Consider the following 14,845-nt stretch of genomic DNA (forward strand, 5'->3'; position numbering starts at 1 on the left):
CAAATTAAACAATTATTCAAATAAAAAATGTATTAAAAATAGTGAAGAGCTTAAAACATATAAGTATGTAATTAAGAAAAGTATCATCAATTAGTTAATTTTAATTCTATATATTTTCATTAAAAGTACATGGTAGTTCATTTATAATCACTAGTTGATATAATTTTTACAAAAATTACTGTAATTTACTACAAGAATACACATAATTGAAGACAATGAGACATGACAATCAAAATGCGGACTATGTTAGAGTCGGTCATAAGGACTTTAAATTGACTTGAACAATGTTTGAAGAGAAAAAAATTAAGGTAAGTAGATGCTAGTTTGAGAAAGACAAGCTAGGGTCTGATAGTTGCTTATGTTATGAAATTGATAGGGTCTAACTAGGACTAGACCGTCTCATGTATGTAGGTAAGGAAGGGCTTGAAGTCATCGTTAATTTGGGTGAGTTTGGTGGGGTCTAGCTAGAGTTAGATCGTCTCATGCATGTATCATAGGGAGGGCTTGACATTCGCTTATGTGGTCAGTTTGTTATGGTCTAGCTAGACAGACAATAAAATTATTATCTAATCACTTGTTAAAGTGAACACAAATATATGTTAGTCAAGTGATTTAGTTTAGTTGTAAATTTGCGTCTAACTTGATCTTTTGAATTGGAAGAGTTCAAAATAAATTAAGTGATCAAATATGTCTATTTGATCATAGTTGTTCTAAGTTTTCTTTAAGAAAATCATTTTATGATTTATCAAACAAAACCTATTGAAAAATATTTGTAAAAAACTATCTACTTAAGCTCACCTTTCTTAATGAACCCTCTTAAGTCAAACATGCATCAAATGTCGTCTGTCATATAAAAGAATCACAGTCTAATTTTTAATTAGAATAAATAAGAAAATACCTTGACAAATGATTCAGAGAAGTGTGTTTAACATGACACATCCGATGAAAGATTTTTAGTCTGATTGTTTTACAAACCAAATATTAACATTATCAATAAAATGATTTATGTGATTTTTTTAAAAAAATAATTAAATAATAATTCAACCCTTCTCTCTTGTGATCTTTTTTGTTTTTCACGTGTATTTTCTCTCTTTCTTATCTCCTTTATTTCGCAGGTCATTGTCATATGCACCAATCTAAGTAGGAGAGTTACGGTGAGAATACGAATCTAAACGCTTTTATTAAAAAGTATTTAAAACTAAGTATTGGTTTTACATTTGTATTTAGTGGTTAGGCGCAATAACTATGGTATGATCACTTGGTAAAACAACACACAAATATACTAATATAGTGATTCAATTGAGTTACAAAATGTGTGTTGATCATACTAGCAGAGTTGAGAATAAAATAAGTCTTCAAATATAACTCCTTTGATCCTACTTGGCATGAGATGTTGAGCATACACCTTTTGTATCTTATTGGACAAAACTTGTTCAAAAATATTTATGAAAAATAAATCTTTCTAAGTCTACTTTTTTTTAATAAATCAATTTAGTTCAAACTTGTATCAAATATAATTTATTTAAACTAAAACATTATCTTAATATGGTCTTTCAAATGAATTTATTGTAATTTTCTTAAATACATGAAAAAGCTCGTTAACAAATGCTCTTCCACCCGTATATATAACACTAATTTCACTTTAAAATTGGAATTTGAAAGATGTAAGTTATATTAGGAAATAAAATCAAAATTTAATTTATCAGTTATCTTTTATTTGGTATTGAATGATTTAGAACTATCTTGTATGATTCATAATGTGCTTTAACATCAAAAAATTTATGGGACCATATTCTAATTCGTTTGAAACTATCTTTGAAGTAAATTTATTTTACTTTTTTTAGTCGTGGATTCATTATATAATTAATTATGTCTCATTTTAACTTTTTTAACTCGGAACTAAGTTTTTGGGTGTGTTGTGTGCATCTCCCCTAAACCATTTTTGAGTGGAAAATTCTTCATGCACCTCCATATAAGAAGTAACATGATGATTTTACTCTTTTGTTATTTTTTTCATTGAGCACATCTCCAACTTTCATTGCCGGAGCAACCGTCCACCTTCGGTGCTACCAGTGTAACAACTTTCCACCTCAAGTTTTGTAGTGCTTACCTTCATCATCTAAATTATATTCTTGATTACACAATTCATAATACAAATTAATAAATTTAATGTCTTTTAGATTTTAAAATTTGGAACTAGAATTGTGAATTGTAAAAATCGGAATACAAATTTGTGTTTATACAATTTAGAATGCAAATTTTGTACTCCAAGTTTTACAAATCGAGATTTAAAATTTTGTATTCCTAATTAGAATTCAAAATATAAATTTTGCATTCTAAACTATAAAATTCATAATCAACAATATCAGTACGTTTAGAAATATAGGAGTAGTACAGGAAGAATTTGACAACTTGAACGTGTAAACTTGGCCCATGTTAGTTGGCACATTTTACCCGCATAAAGTCTCCCTGGCCTGTCTCACGCGTGCTCCTGCAAAACCCAATTTTTCATGACTGATATTGTTCCACATTTATCTAAAGTCATTTTGCAATTTTTTTGTTTACTTAAATAATACTCGTCCTTTTTGTTAACCACTCTTGTCTCTTTCATCTTTTCATTTACTTTATTCATAACAAACACCTATGTCTACCTGGAAAAAATATCACAATGCTTAAACCCTTTTATTACAACTTAAGTTCCATCTAACAACAACCTCAACTATATTAACATTCGCAACTTCAGCAGTGGAATCATGGTAATTACTGGGAGAGGATAGTACATTTAACCTTTTTATCTCTATTATTGTACCTATGCCCTTGTGCAACATGAAAGTGAGTAAACTTATAAATTACAGGGTACAACCAACAAAAATCCACAAGGGACTTAGTTTGTTCATCAAGCAAAACTTTGAACAATGTTTGACCCAAAGTGTTCTCAAATTCAACTGCAGGATGAAAAATTTTAAGTTGAAAAAATCGATAAATATACCAAAATTCGTTTACATCAACAAATTAAAAAATGGGTAATCCCATCAAATGTCTAAATTAGTAACACATATTTATGCCACATTAAATAGTTTTTTAATATCTAATCATGTTAATATATAAATTAAGGGATGATTATTTATATTACTCTAAAACAAAACAAAAAAACATTAATAATATTTCTAAAAATGAGCATTAATAAATGAATTATTTAAGTAAATATTTTTATAATTAAAGTAGACATAATGTATAAAATGTGAATATTGATATTAATAAATGAAATATTGTTATTGGAGGGTTTGATATTGTGTTTTTTAAATATTTTATTCTTCTATTTTAATTATATTTTAATTATTGAATTAATATTTCTAAGTAATTGGTAAAAAAAAAAAATGAAATATTGCTATATCCCACGTATACGTACTTGTTGTGAATTCACTAAATAAAAATAAGAGTCCAATTAATTAAAATGCATGAAAAAGTATAATTTTTAAAATGATTACATATGACAAACTTATTCAAAACTCACAGTAATAATTCTAAAAATTCAATTAGAATTATTTTATTGATTGAAGGAATAAAAATCTTTAAATTAACAAAAATAATTCTAAAAAAATCATAAAATTATAAAACCGTCGCCGAATACAGATACATATATTGTATTACTATCATGACGTGTCTTTTGCACGTGGCTCAGATGTCTGGATATGGACACGGTGTTCCTCTCAAAGATTGCCACGTCAACGACGAGACGTCATAGATAAGAAGGTAGAATGATGTGGTAGCACCGCGAGGAATGCGAAATGCAAAGGCCAACGACGAGTTTAATTACAAGAGACGCAATAAAAGGGTGCCACGTGACCAATACGGTACCGATACACTTATTGCTTCAAACGGGTTTCGTATAAAACCCTGCACGTGTCTAAGAAGTTGAGCTGAAATCGAGAAGAGGGAAAAAGACCACGAAGAAGAAGATGGAGAAGTATCAGATCTGGTGCAGTAGAATAGCGTTGGGAGCTTTTGCGTTTGCGCTGCTGTTTCTATCTGCCTCTGCAGACGACGTCGTTGTGCTCTCGGAAGAAAACTTCGAGAAGGAAGTTGGTCTGGAGAGAGGAGCTCTCGTTGAGTTCTACGCTCCCTGGTAACTTACAATCTTCTCGATCTCTTCCCCGCTGTTTCTATTAGCTATTTCTCTTCCATTTTTTTTTAAATTATTAGGTATGGTTTTTGTTAACGGATTCCAGTGTTTTTTTTTTTTTCGTTTCGTTCCGATCGCATGTGTTCTTTGCGTTCAACGTTTCTACTTGTCGTTTTACTTTCTATTGGTTTGTAGTTAGTTAACGATTTGTAGATGATACAACACGAAGCAGTTTTGACTTTTGATGGAATTTGGTTCCTCTAGATTCTATTAAGCATTGTCCTTCAGTTTAGTTTGTGAACTTATTTTTGAAATTAATAAATTAAATTAAATTAAAACTACTATTGGGCTTTATTTAGATTCTACTAATTTATTAATGGTTGACTATAATTAGAGGATAATATCCCCTGTAATTATATGAAATTGGTCTTTGAATCACGATTCCGTTTCTAAAATAACTTTTAAACATGATGATTAAAATTCTAATTCCAGGTGTCAGTTTTTGCCTTGTCTCACGTGCTAAATGGACACTTGTAGAAGTTGTAAACAAAGTATGAAGGTTATAGGAATGTTATAGTGTTAAACCGTAAGTTTGTGTACCTTGGTTTACGATAAAGATTATGTGTCTCAATGTGGGTTTTTTTTGGCTAAATAGAAGCTATGTAATATATATTCTTTTGATTAAATTAAAAAAAGACATATACAGGGAAGAGGAGATGGTATCTTCTTAACAGGGGGGAGGGGGCTAAAAGAAAATAGAGAAAACCGCTAATTACTATCCTTCAAAACAGGTTACACATCAATGTTCCCAAACGACATATGTTCATAAAAAACTTCATGGGTAGAAACCCTGTCCAAAACTCTGAAACAAATGGTTTTGATCAATCATTCTATGTTTAAAACTTCGTGAGAATAACCTATTCACTCTACTAATTACTGAGGGATTTCCTTATGTTATGTTGTACACTACGTTCTGAATACGATCTCTCCCTCTTTTGTCATTATAGGTGTGGACACTGCAAAAAGCTAGCTCCAGAATATGAAAAGCTTGGAAGCAGCTTCAAGAAAGCCAAATCTGTTTTAATTGGGAAGGTCAGCACCATGGTGTTTCTTTCAAAACTTTGAATATCGTTTGCATTTTTTCTGTCTTTTAATTTCTTTTGTGGTATTTTCTGATCTTCAGTCATTTTGTCTATTTATGATTGTCTGTGTGTGGTAATTTATTGATAGTCTCTCTTAGTGTGGTATGAAGCATGTTCATCTTACGTACTTCTTATCGAAGAAGTCTAAGCTAAACTTTAACATTTACTATATAATTATTCGAATTATCTTTTCTACTATATATAGATAGAGAGATAGAGAGAGACACACACACAAAATCAAAATGGATAGTCAAGATTAGATTTCAGTAAAACAATCTTAACCATTCATGTATAGTTATATATAATCAAAGATTAGTTCACCTCTCACGCCCACTATATATTCATCCAATCCTCCAGGTCAACTACCACACACACACCTATTAGTCTTAAACTATAACTAGGAGGGGTAGGAACATCCATAAAATTCTTCATACTTTGTGAATGTGCTTGTATGTTTTTATTGTTTGCCCTTTCTCAACGACAATTCAGGAACTTCATTACTCGTTAAGTTGACATTAGCTTACTTCTTAATGAACTATAGGTTGACTGTGATGAGCACAAGAGTTTGTGCAGCAAATACGGAGTCTCTGGGTACCCAACAATTCAGTGGTTTCCAAAAGGATCTCTTGAACCCAAAAAGTGAGGAGATCTTGGCTATTGGAATATAACATTCAAATGATTTTTCGTCTCATTTCATGGTTGTTTATCTTTCTATCATAACTTTTTCATTCAATACTTTATTTTGGAAAATCACCACAGGTATGAAGGGCCACGCACTGCTGAATCACTTGCTGAGTTTGTAAATACAGAAACAGGTACTGTTTAAGGTTTTTGAAACCTTGTGCTATAATATCTTTAAAGGAAAAGGCATTGTGATGTTAAGATGTCTGTGTAACTTCTTAGGAAACGTAGTATATGGAATTGGACATATCAGGAGTTAGACATCTTGCACCAGCTTTGAAAAAATGAAAGTATTTTCATGTAGGACAGACTTACAAACTCACTAACTTTTAGGTTTCATTTATACCTTAGAAGAACATTAGTGTACACACTTTCCCTAGATTTTTTTAAGCTTTTATGGTGATGTTGGAGATAGAAATCATCAATATTAGGTCTTCCCTGTGTCTTTTCTGTGCTTCTGCCTTGCAATTTATATGGGTTCCTAACCGGAAAATATGCTTACAGGAACAAATGTGAAGATTGCTACAGCTCCTTCCAATGTAGTGGTCCTAACACCTGAAAATTTTAATGAGGTTGTCTTGGATGAAACCAAAGATGTCTTGGTTGAGTTTTATGCACCATGGTACTCAGCAATAATTTTCGTTTGTTTCTATTTTTATCATTAACTCGTGCTTTGATTACATTAGTTTACATTACAGAGTATTTGAAAACTCTCATATACTGCTAGATCTAATAAATTTTACGATTCTGCTAGGTGTGGACATTGCAAAAGTCTTGCTCCCGTAAGTATATCTTTAAGGATTTCATGTTGTCAATTTAAGGTTGGGGCCTTTAATTTCTCTGAAGCCAATAATATGAAACCTGACTATGCTCTTTTTACCTTCAGACTTACGAGAAAGTTGCCACAGCATTTAAATTGGAGGAAAATGTAGTTATTGCAAATCTGGATGCTGATAAATATAGGGATCTGGCTGAAAAGTGAGTTTTATTTATCTGATCTATTTTCTAAGTTGTGTTTGTTCTGACAAATCAAACTTTAGAGGCGAGGACCAGTAGAAGTGAACTTACTTTTAGAGGTCCTAGACTGTTGGTGCTTGTTTCATAGTGCTCGTTCGCAGTTGCCTCTTTTTTCTTGTTCTAATGTGATGATATATGAATCGTTACCTGTTTAGCGAATACATTTCGGTGTAATTCAGATAGGGGGGATTTGATACGATATAGCAAGAAAAAACAGTATAGGAGCTGAAACAGATAGATGTGCTAACACTCTGCTAATGAGGTCGATACATGGCTAATGTGATTACAGTGGTTACGAAAACAAAAAACATTAAGCGAACAGTAAAGGTTGAAGACTACTACATGAATAATTGAAGTTTGCTGGACTAATATGTATGCAGGTACGATGTGAGTGGATTTCCTACCTTGAAGTTCTTCCCTAAGAGCAATAAAGCTGGTGAAGAGTACGGAGCTGGAAGAGACTTAGATGACTTTGTGGCTTTTATCAATGAGAAATCTGGAACAAGTCGAGATGGAAAAGGACAACTTACTTCCCAAGTTAGTGAATTCACATCAATGAGGAAAAGCTAGAGTTTTGTTTTGTTTTATCTTTAGGTGGGAGATGGAAGTTAAACTTGTTGCATTTGGTATTTCTGTGTAGGCTGGTATAGTAGAAAGCTTGGATGTATTGGTGAAGGAGTTTGTAGCTGCCAGCGATGAAGAGAAGAAATCCGTGTTTACCCGAATGGAAGAAGAAGTTGAGAAGCTTCAGGGTTCAGCCTCAAGGTAAATATTCTAGAAAAACATAATATTTTTAAGTGACATGCTTTTAATTATGTCATTTAGAGAATAGCTTAATTTGTATTACTGTGTTGCATATATTCTAGAAAACATCATACTCTAGAATATTACTGTATTGCATATATTCTGTAATATTTGCTCAAAATAAGAAAACTATATGAAATAATCTAATTAACCTTTTTATGATCAGTCACGGGAAGATTTACTTGAAAGCTGCCAAGAATTACTTGGTAAAAGGTTCCGATTATGCTAAGAACGAAATCCAGCGCCTACAGCGCATACTTGACAAGGTAATATTAGTATTCCTCTTCGTTAATACTTGATAAAGTAGAATCACAATTAATTTTTTCTCATTGTGAAGCTAATCCAAACATGTTATATTGTTCAATTTTCAAGTCTTCCATGAGAATCACCTTGTTTTCTCGAAATAATTGTTTTGCAATAATTAAATTTGATCGTAAAGTGAGATGAAAAATTGAAGGTATAATCGGGCTACTCACTTGCTTGTATCGATTGATTGATGCAGGCTGTTAGCCCTGCAAAGGCCGACGAGTTAACTACAAAGAAAAATATCCTGTCTACGTATGCTTGACTCAATGGTGCAATTAACTATCTTTCTCGGAATCCTGTGATATCCACCGCGACTCCTGGTGAGACTTTGATATCGACAATGCTGGGAGATATTCAACATGCAGTCTTGTAGTGCTTAATTTGAGTCTGTGTATCATCGAGACCCTATCTTGTTTGGGGGTGAAAGATTACCATTCTTCGCCCCCATCTTATTATACCTGCGCGATTTCAAATTTTGGGGGACTACTTTTGTCTTTTACCTTGACCTTCTTTAGTTATTTTGATGGTAGCCGTAAATTTTTTACGCTTATATAGCCATGTCAATTATCCATTCGATTATTCTGCTCAGTTTTCTCATAAACAATCCTCAATTATATTAAAATAAACTAACGAAATCAATATTAATAAGGTAAGGTAAAATTCCGAAGCAATACAACTATTTACTACTTGGAGCTGGGTATAGGAATGGGCTAGCAAAAATCCCATAAGATAAAAAACCATCCAACACTTTTTCGGCCAAAGCTAACACAAACAACCATCCCGCATTGGAGACGCTGGATTGACAAATCCTCCAATGTGGCAAAATTAACATTAGGAACACCCTTTGACTAAAAACCCCGCAAGCGACTTAACACAAGTCCTCATTCTTCAGTACTCTCTCTCATCAACTAGAGATTTCATATATGAGCATGATCTTTCCTCGGGATCTATGTTAGGAGCAGGGTCTTGATTAGAACCAAAAGGCAGGTCCAACGATGCAGAGGATGGTTGTGTTCTCATCTGCACAGATCTTAGAAGTGCAGCTCTTCTCAAGTCAGCTGAGTGGCATATGTCGCTTGGAGATGATGGGAAGCGACCTTCAGAATCTGACCCTCGCTGACGAGGCTGGGGGCAAGTAGCAGCGGAAACGGTGGAGCCATGAGAAGCATTTGAACTTGAGTAAGGTGCCGAAGATAATACATTCTGCGGTTTTTGGTGCCTGTGTGGAGAAGAAACTGGACTACTGGGAAGACTGTCGGGCTGGGATGAGCAACTGTGCACAGGAGTCTCACAAAACCTCAAGTCATCGGAATCTTCTGACAAAGGTGAGTATTGTAAAGATATATCATCTCTGAAAATAAGTTCAACAAAAGAATTTTTTGTAAACGTTCCTAATCATTGGGTAATAAAAATAATAAATTTTAACAACAGATTACCCAGCTGTTCAAGTTTTGTGTCAAATATGTCTTTTTCAATTTTCAAACCATCAAACTAAGCAAAAGAAAATCAGATAAAAAAACAAAACAACTCTTTTTTTTCGGTCCTTAATTTTAACCTCTGAACTACACCATTAATATACTTATATTGCTTTTCTAGTTATACCCTCATAAATTTCGATTATTTTCTAGTTATTTGATTAATCTGCTAGTATTTTCTACACATGATAAGATGGAATTTTTTGTGTTGGACATGTTGAATATGTTAAATACTGCATTTATGATATAATAAACCCATATATATCTAATTGACTATGAATGATCTAAGTGCAGGCTTTTTAATAAGAACTTTATAAAGCCGTCTACGGTCATGTTTATTATAATATTTGAATATAACCATAAACTAAGATACACACCGTGTGGAAACACATGATCTTATACATTATGTACCAATTATTCAAGAATATAGGACATGAAACAACAAATATAGGGTTAGCAACAATAATGATCATACGTGATCATTTTTACGGGCGTGTACGTATACATTCGAAAATATTTTCAGTAGATTTTGAATCATATAAAGACGGGAAAATGTTTAAGGATATATACTGCTAGAGAAATCAAGCAGCATGTCTATGGACCAGATCCATTTCACAGTTTATTGATCCTGCTGGAAATCTACCAAAGAAATCTAGTCAATACCCTGCAAACTAGAGCTACTTGCTAGTTCAATCTTTGTTCCCCCCTCCACAAAATAAAAATAGCCATGCATGATTCCATGGTTTATTTGTAGTTTTTTTATTTTTTTGAACCAAAGATACGCATAGTTGAGTCTGTCCAGAGGCAAAGTAGTGAGGGGGTTTAGGGTTTAGGCAAAGTAGTGAGGGTGCGTTCGACCATGAAAATGACAAAAATTCCATGGTCTATAAGGTTATGTTTAAAGAGCACCAAGTGAAGAGAGTAATATTACCAAACTAGATATAATAGGTTTGCATGAGAGAAAATGATAAATGAATGTGTTAGTGTCCAAATGACCATTTGACTAGACACAAACAAGGGCCTTCTACCCATTTCAGGTTTGGGGTTTCTTTACCAAGAAAACAAAAATGAGAAAAATTTTAGTAATCCTATTCCTGTATTATTCTGGTACCAAAGGGCTCCTCATGCTCAACACTTAATGCACATAAACACTAGTTTGATTGACACCACCCCCGAAAAAATATATATCATAATGGCATGCACCACTACAGGTGAAAATTAATTTTCAAACTCAAGATCTGCAATTAGAGATACCAAGAGTACTATCTGCTGTATCTATCAATGGCTAAATGATGATTTTAAGAAATTTAACCGAACTCTGACATATAATGGAGAGAAGAAGAACCACAAAAGTAATAAGGAAGATGAAAACAGTATAATTTACACAAGATTTCAAAAGCCAGCCTACACTACCAAACCAAAACATGTACATTAAATGCAATAATGCAACTGACAATAATTCATATCCAGAGCAATTAGAAGTTTGCTCCTACATTACACAAGTACTATTAATATCCAACTGTTACTGCTGAAATGCATCAAAATAAACCTCAACCATAGAAATAGCTATTCATAAAACTCAAAGAGTGAATACTTCTTTCACAGAAAAGTACTTATGATGTTACCTGAAAGAGAACATGCTTTCAGACCTTGCCGGAGATTCCATGAGATTATCAGGAAGTGAATCCCCAACTGTCAATCCATTGAGACTAGATGCCATTATCTGGGCACAGAAACAATAAATGTAAGTTACTCTAATTTAATCATAATTTCATTCGACTGCAACAAAAACAAGCACGAAAATAAAATATTAAAACCGAACGGTATGAACTCAAACAAATATCTGTGACAAAATCAAGCACATGTTCTAACAAAAAATGCACCTTTTTATGTTGTGTTTTGCCATACAAAACAAGTAATACGTAATTTACAAAAAAGACGCTCGAGACAAGTCTTTCAAATCTAAAAGATACTTAAAAAAAAGCCATTTATTCATAAATTAAATCGAGATTCACAAACATATATTGAAAAAAATACAGTTAGAAAGGGCAGAAGATGAAAGCACCATGGCTGGACATTTCACAAAGATAACTGCAAAATGATTAAAAAGTCTAACTTAGTGAAAAACAGACAAAGAAAAAAACAATTAAGAAAAAGGTTAGTGTAAAAACATTAAAATAAAGGAAGAAATAATAAAACGACAAAAGGGGGAAATTAGACAATGATGTGTGTAACCTCGCTTAGGTAACGTTTGTGGGAGCGAAGATTGTCGAGGTAAACTTCCTCTTCGGGATCTCTGGTGCGCTTGGCACTGGGCGAGGATGTTGAGGGTGACCCTCCCAAATTGGAATCAGAACCCATTGTTGAGACCAACTCATCTAAACCAAGGATTTCTCTTTGGGGTGGGAAAAATGCTGAAACCCTAATTATTGAGCAGAAAAGGCTTACGCTTCGCTTTCGGTCTTCCGTCACAGTGAAACATAGCAGTATCAGAGTTGGTTTGCTTTCAAGGCCTCAGAAAAACGATCGGAGGGAAATCTAATATGTTTTCTTCGCTCCACTTTATAATCGTAGACGCGCACCTTATTCCCGACACGTGTTGCTACACACTTTTTTTTCATCAAACTCTCTTTTTATTCCCTATGTTTAGCATAATACAAATATTAATTCTCAAAGATTATTCATCGTAGACACACGTTAATATTATCTATATGATATAAAAAATCATTAAGTTTAAAGAAATCCATAAACAAATGGTATGTCTTCGAATTATCTCCGATTGAGGAAAATGTGAGAAAAAATCATCTTGTACTTCGTGATTTTGCATTCAATTTAATATACACTTAACACAATTAGTTTAACAAAGCAAATTAATAAAAATAATTTGATATATTAGAATAACATTTTTACCTTAAATTCCAATAACTAACAGAAACAGAAGCTCGATTGTGTTTGTTTATCCGCATTTTCTCATTTACTTCACTTTTACGATGATAAAAATTTAACATATATACAGAAAAAAAAATTGTGAATCGAAATTGAAAAGAAAAAAATTGATTGTAAATAGTTATTGAAAATGAATGTTATTTTATTTGATATGAAAATGTGTAAGAGTATACTATCTTTTTATTCTTTATTTTATGTGATATGAAAATGTGTAAGAGTATTTTGTTTTTCTCTTGTTGTTTTAAAATAATGAATTAAGAAAAGAATGAGGAGTCATAGAAAAAATTATATTAATATTAATTTACTTTTTTAAAAAAAATTCATATAAAATGACAAAAATACTTAATTGTATAATATAAAATGAGATATATTAAATAAAAATAAAATTGGAAAAGAAAATATTAAAAAAAAGGTTATTATAAGAAATTCACTTTATATATATAGATATAAATAATATTTATTATTAGTTTTGGTTTTAAATACAATCACATAAAATTGATTTTATGTAAATATTGTATGTAGAAGATAATTCTTTGAAAAGTGATTATCCTTAACTTTTATTGCAAAGACCAATGGAAATTGTCTTCGGAAATCATTTCTTACATGTTTTTTCATATTTCGTACAAGTTCATTCTTAGTATAAGAACGTTTTTACCAATATTTTTTCCGATAATCATAATATCTGAATTAATTTTTTTCAGCATATTATTAACTTATAACCATGTTTAATTGCAAATATAAATATAATTTGCTTGAACAATATTCCTCGAAATATTACAAGTACACTTTTTAAATAATGACTTAAAACTATTTAATGTCATTCAAAATTTCTAAAATAAATATCCCACAATTGAATAAAATATAGTTTCATCATAAAAGATCACAAAATATAAAGTTATTAAATAAAAGATAGACAAATTCAACTAAAATGATCATAAAAGTGTATCAATATTTTCAACTAAAAGGTTATTTTGGTATTTTAATATGACCTTCACAAATTTTAATCAAATTCAAGTCTCCATTTCTAATTTGTAGTTTCTAAAAAGTAAAATTGATTCAATAGTAACAAATCATTTATTTTAAAAATATATATGAATTTGCAATTCAGTTTATTCAATTTAAATTCTTACATCAAACATTATCACTATCTATACACACTAATCTAAAAATATGTGCATTAGAAGAGAATTACACAATGTTAGAAAGTGATATTTCTCTAGTGAGTATGTCTCAAACATGTCACTATTTCACTACCAAAAACCAAAATTAAGGTAAACAATAAAAATATTATCTATTTTTGAATTATCATTGCTATTTTCTCAACTAAGAATTAAAAATCATTATTGGAATATTTATTTTAATTACAAATAAAATCATTTTATTTTCTTTTTTATAAATATGTTTTCAAAATTCTGTCATATTTTTCATCAATAATACTTTCAAATAAACAGTTTATATCTTTTTATTCCTTATGGTAGTATTAGATACCTTTTCATGTGAACATACATCATTATTAACTCTTCGACAATCGACACGCATGTGACTCTTTAAATAAAAAAGACGAAAAGCAAAAGTAAAATACAATTTCTATCCACATTTCATAGTTATTTATTTATTAAAAATGTTTATTTAAGTGTTATAATGGTATTCGACCACAAGGAAATATTATATATTATAATAAATGATCGGAAACGATTTAAAAACACTCTTTGCATAACAAAGTGAAATGGAAGTTAAATTTAAATGATAAAAACGAAGAATAACAATTTAATAAAGTACTAAATGATGAACACGTACTTTAATAAAAAAAAATAGGAACATACACTCTTTAAAGTATTTGAAATTAGATTTGACTTGTGAAGAAAAAAAATATAAAATCTGCCACTTATTTATAAAATCAAGTTAAAAGCTTAATTCATTATCTAAAAGTTTACTCTTAGTTAAATTATTTATTTTTATTTTCCAATTATCTTTTTCTTGAGATATTTTGAAGTTTACCAATTGAACACACATTCATGCGTTAAAAAAATAAAATGAAACAGAAGTTGAATAGAACAACGAAAATTTAAATGCAAAATATAAAGATAATTATGATTTTAAATAAGAACATAATTTTAAAGTAATTATGTATGCATTTTAGAAATTATCATCAAAATTATAATATTTAATAAAATTGATCAGGCTAAATCAAATCAAACTTATCTGTTCTATTAAATTAATTAACTTGATGAAGTAATTAACATGTTAAGTTGGATCAGTGAGCTCAGGAGAAGGACAACCTTAATAAAATTAAAACGAGACTGAAATTGGAATAAAGTGGGTGAAATTCCCTAGGGGAGACCATTGAATAT

At 31.0% G+C, this 14,845-nt stretch overlaps 2 protein-coding genes across 2 annotated transcripts; one reads left to right on the forward strand and one right to left on the reverse strand.

The window, feature by feature from the left end:
* Positions 1 to 3,776: 3,776 nt before the first annotated feature.
* LOC137830219 (probable protein disulfide-isomerase A6) lies at positions 3,777 to 8,623 on the forward strand. The gene is made up of 11 exons (XM_068637411.1): positions 3,777 to 4,126; positions 5,131 to 5,215; positions 5,807 to 5,904; positions 6,025 to 6,080; positions 6,451 to 6,568; positions 6,701 to 6,728; positions 6,833 to 6,924; positions 7,344 to 7,500; positions 7,604 to 7,728; positions 7,934 to 8,033; positions 8,270 to 8,623. Exons 1-11 carry the CDS (start codon positions 3,960 to 3,962, stop codon positions 8,333 to 8,335), a joined length of 1,092 nt encoding a protein of 363 aa, XP_068493512.1. The 5' UTR covers positions 3,777 to 3,959; the 3' UTR covers positions 8,336 to 8,623.
* A 39-nt stretch (positions 8,624 to 8,662) lies between these two features.
* LOC137830220 (uncharacterized) lies at positions 8,663 to 12,154 on the reverse strand. Its single transcript, XM_068637413.1, has 3 exons — positions 11,784 to 12,154; positions 11,174 to 11,271; positions 8,663 to 9,424 (listed from the first exon to the last, which is right to left on the reverse strand). The coding sequence occupies exons 1-3, from the start codon at positions 11,907 to 11,909 to the stop codon at positions 8,962 to 8,964; spliced, it is 687 nt and encodes a 228-aa protein (XP_068493514.1). The 5' UTR covers positions 11,910 to 12,154; the 3' UTR covers positions 8,663 to 8,961.
* Positions 12,155 to 14,845: the final 2,691 nt, after the last annotated feature.

Source organism: Phaseolus vulgaris, chromosome 7 (genome assembly GCF_000499845.2).
Source record: "Phaseolus vulgaris cultivar G19833 chromosome 7, P. vulgaris v2.0, whole genome shotgun sequence".
NCBI classification, from domain to species: Eukaryota; Viridiplantae; Streptophyta; class Magnoliopsida; order Fabales; family Fabaceae; genus Phaseolus; species Phaseolus vulgaris.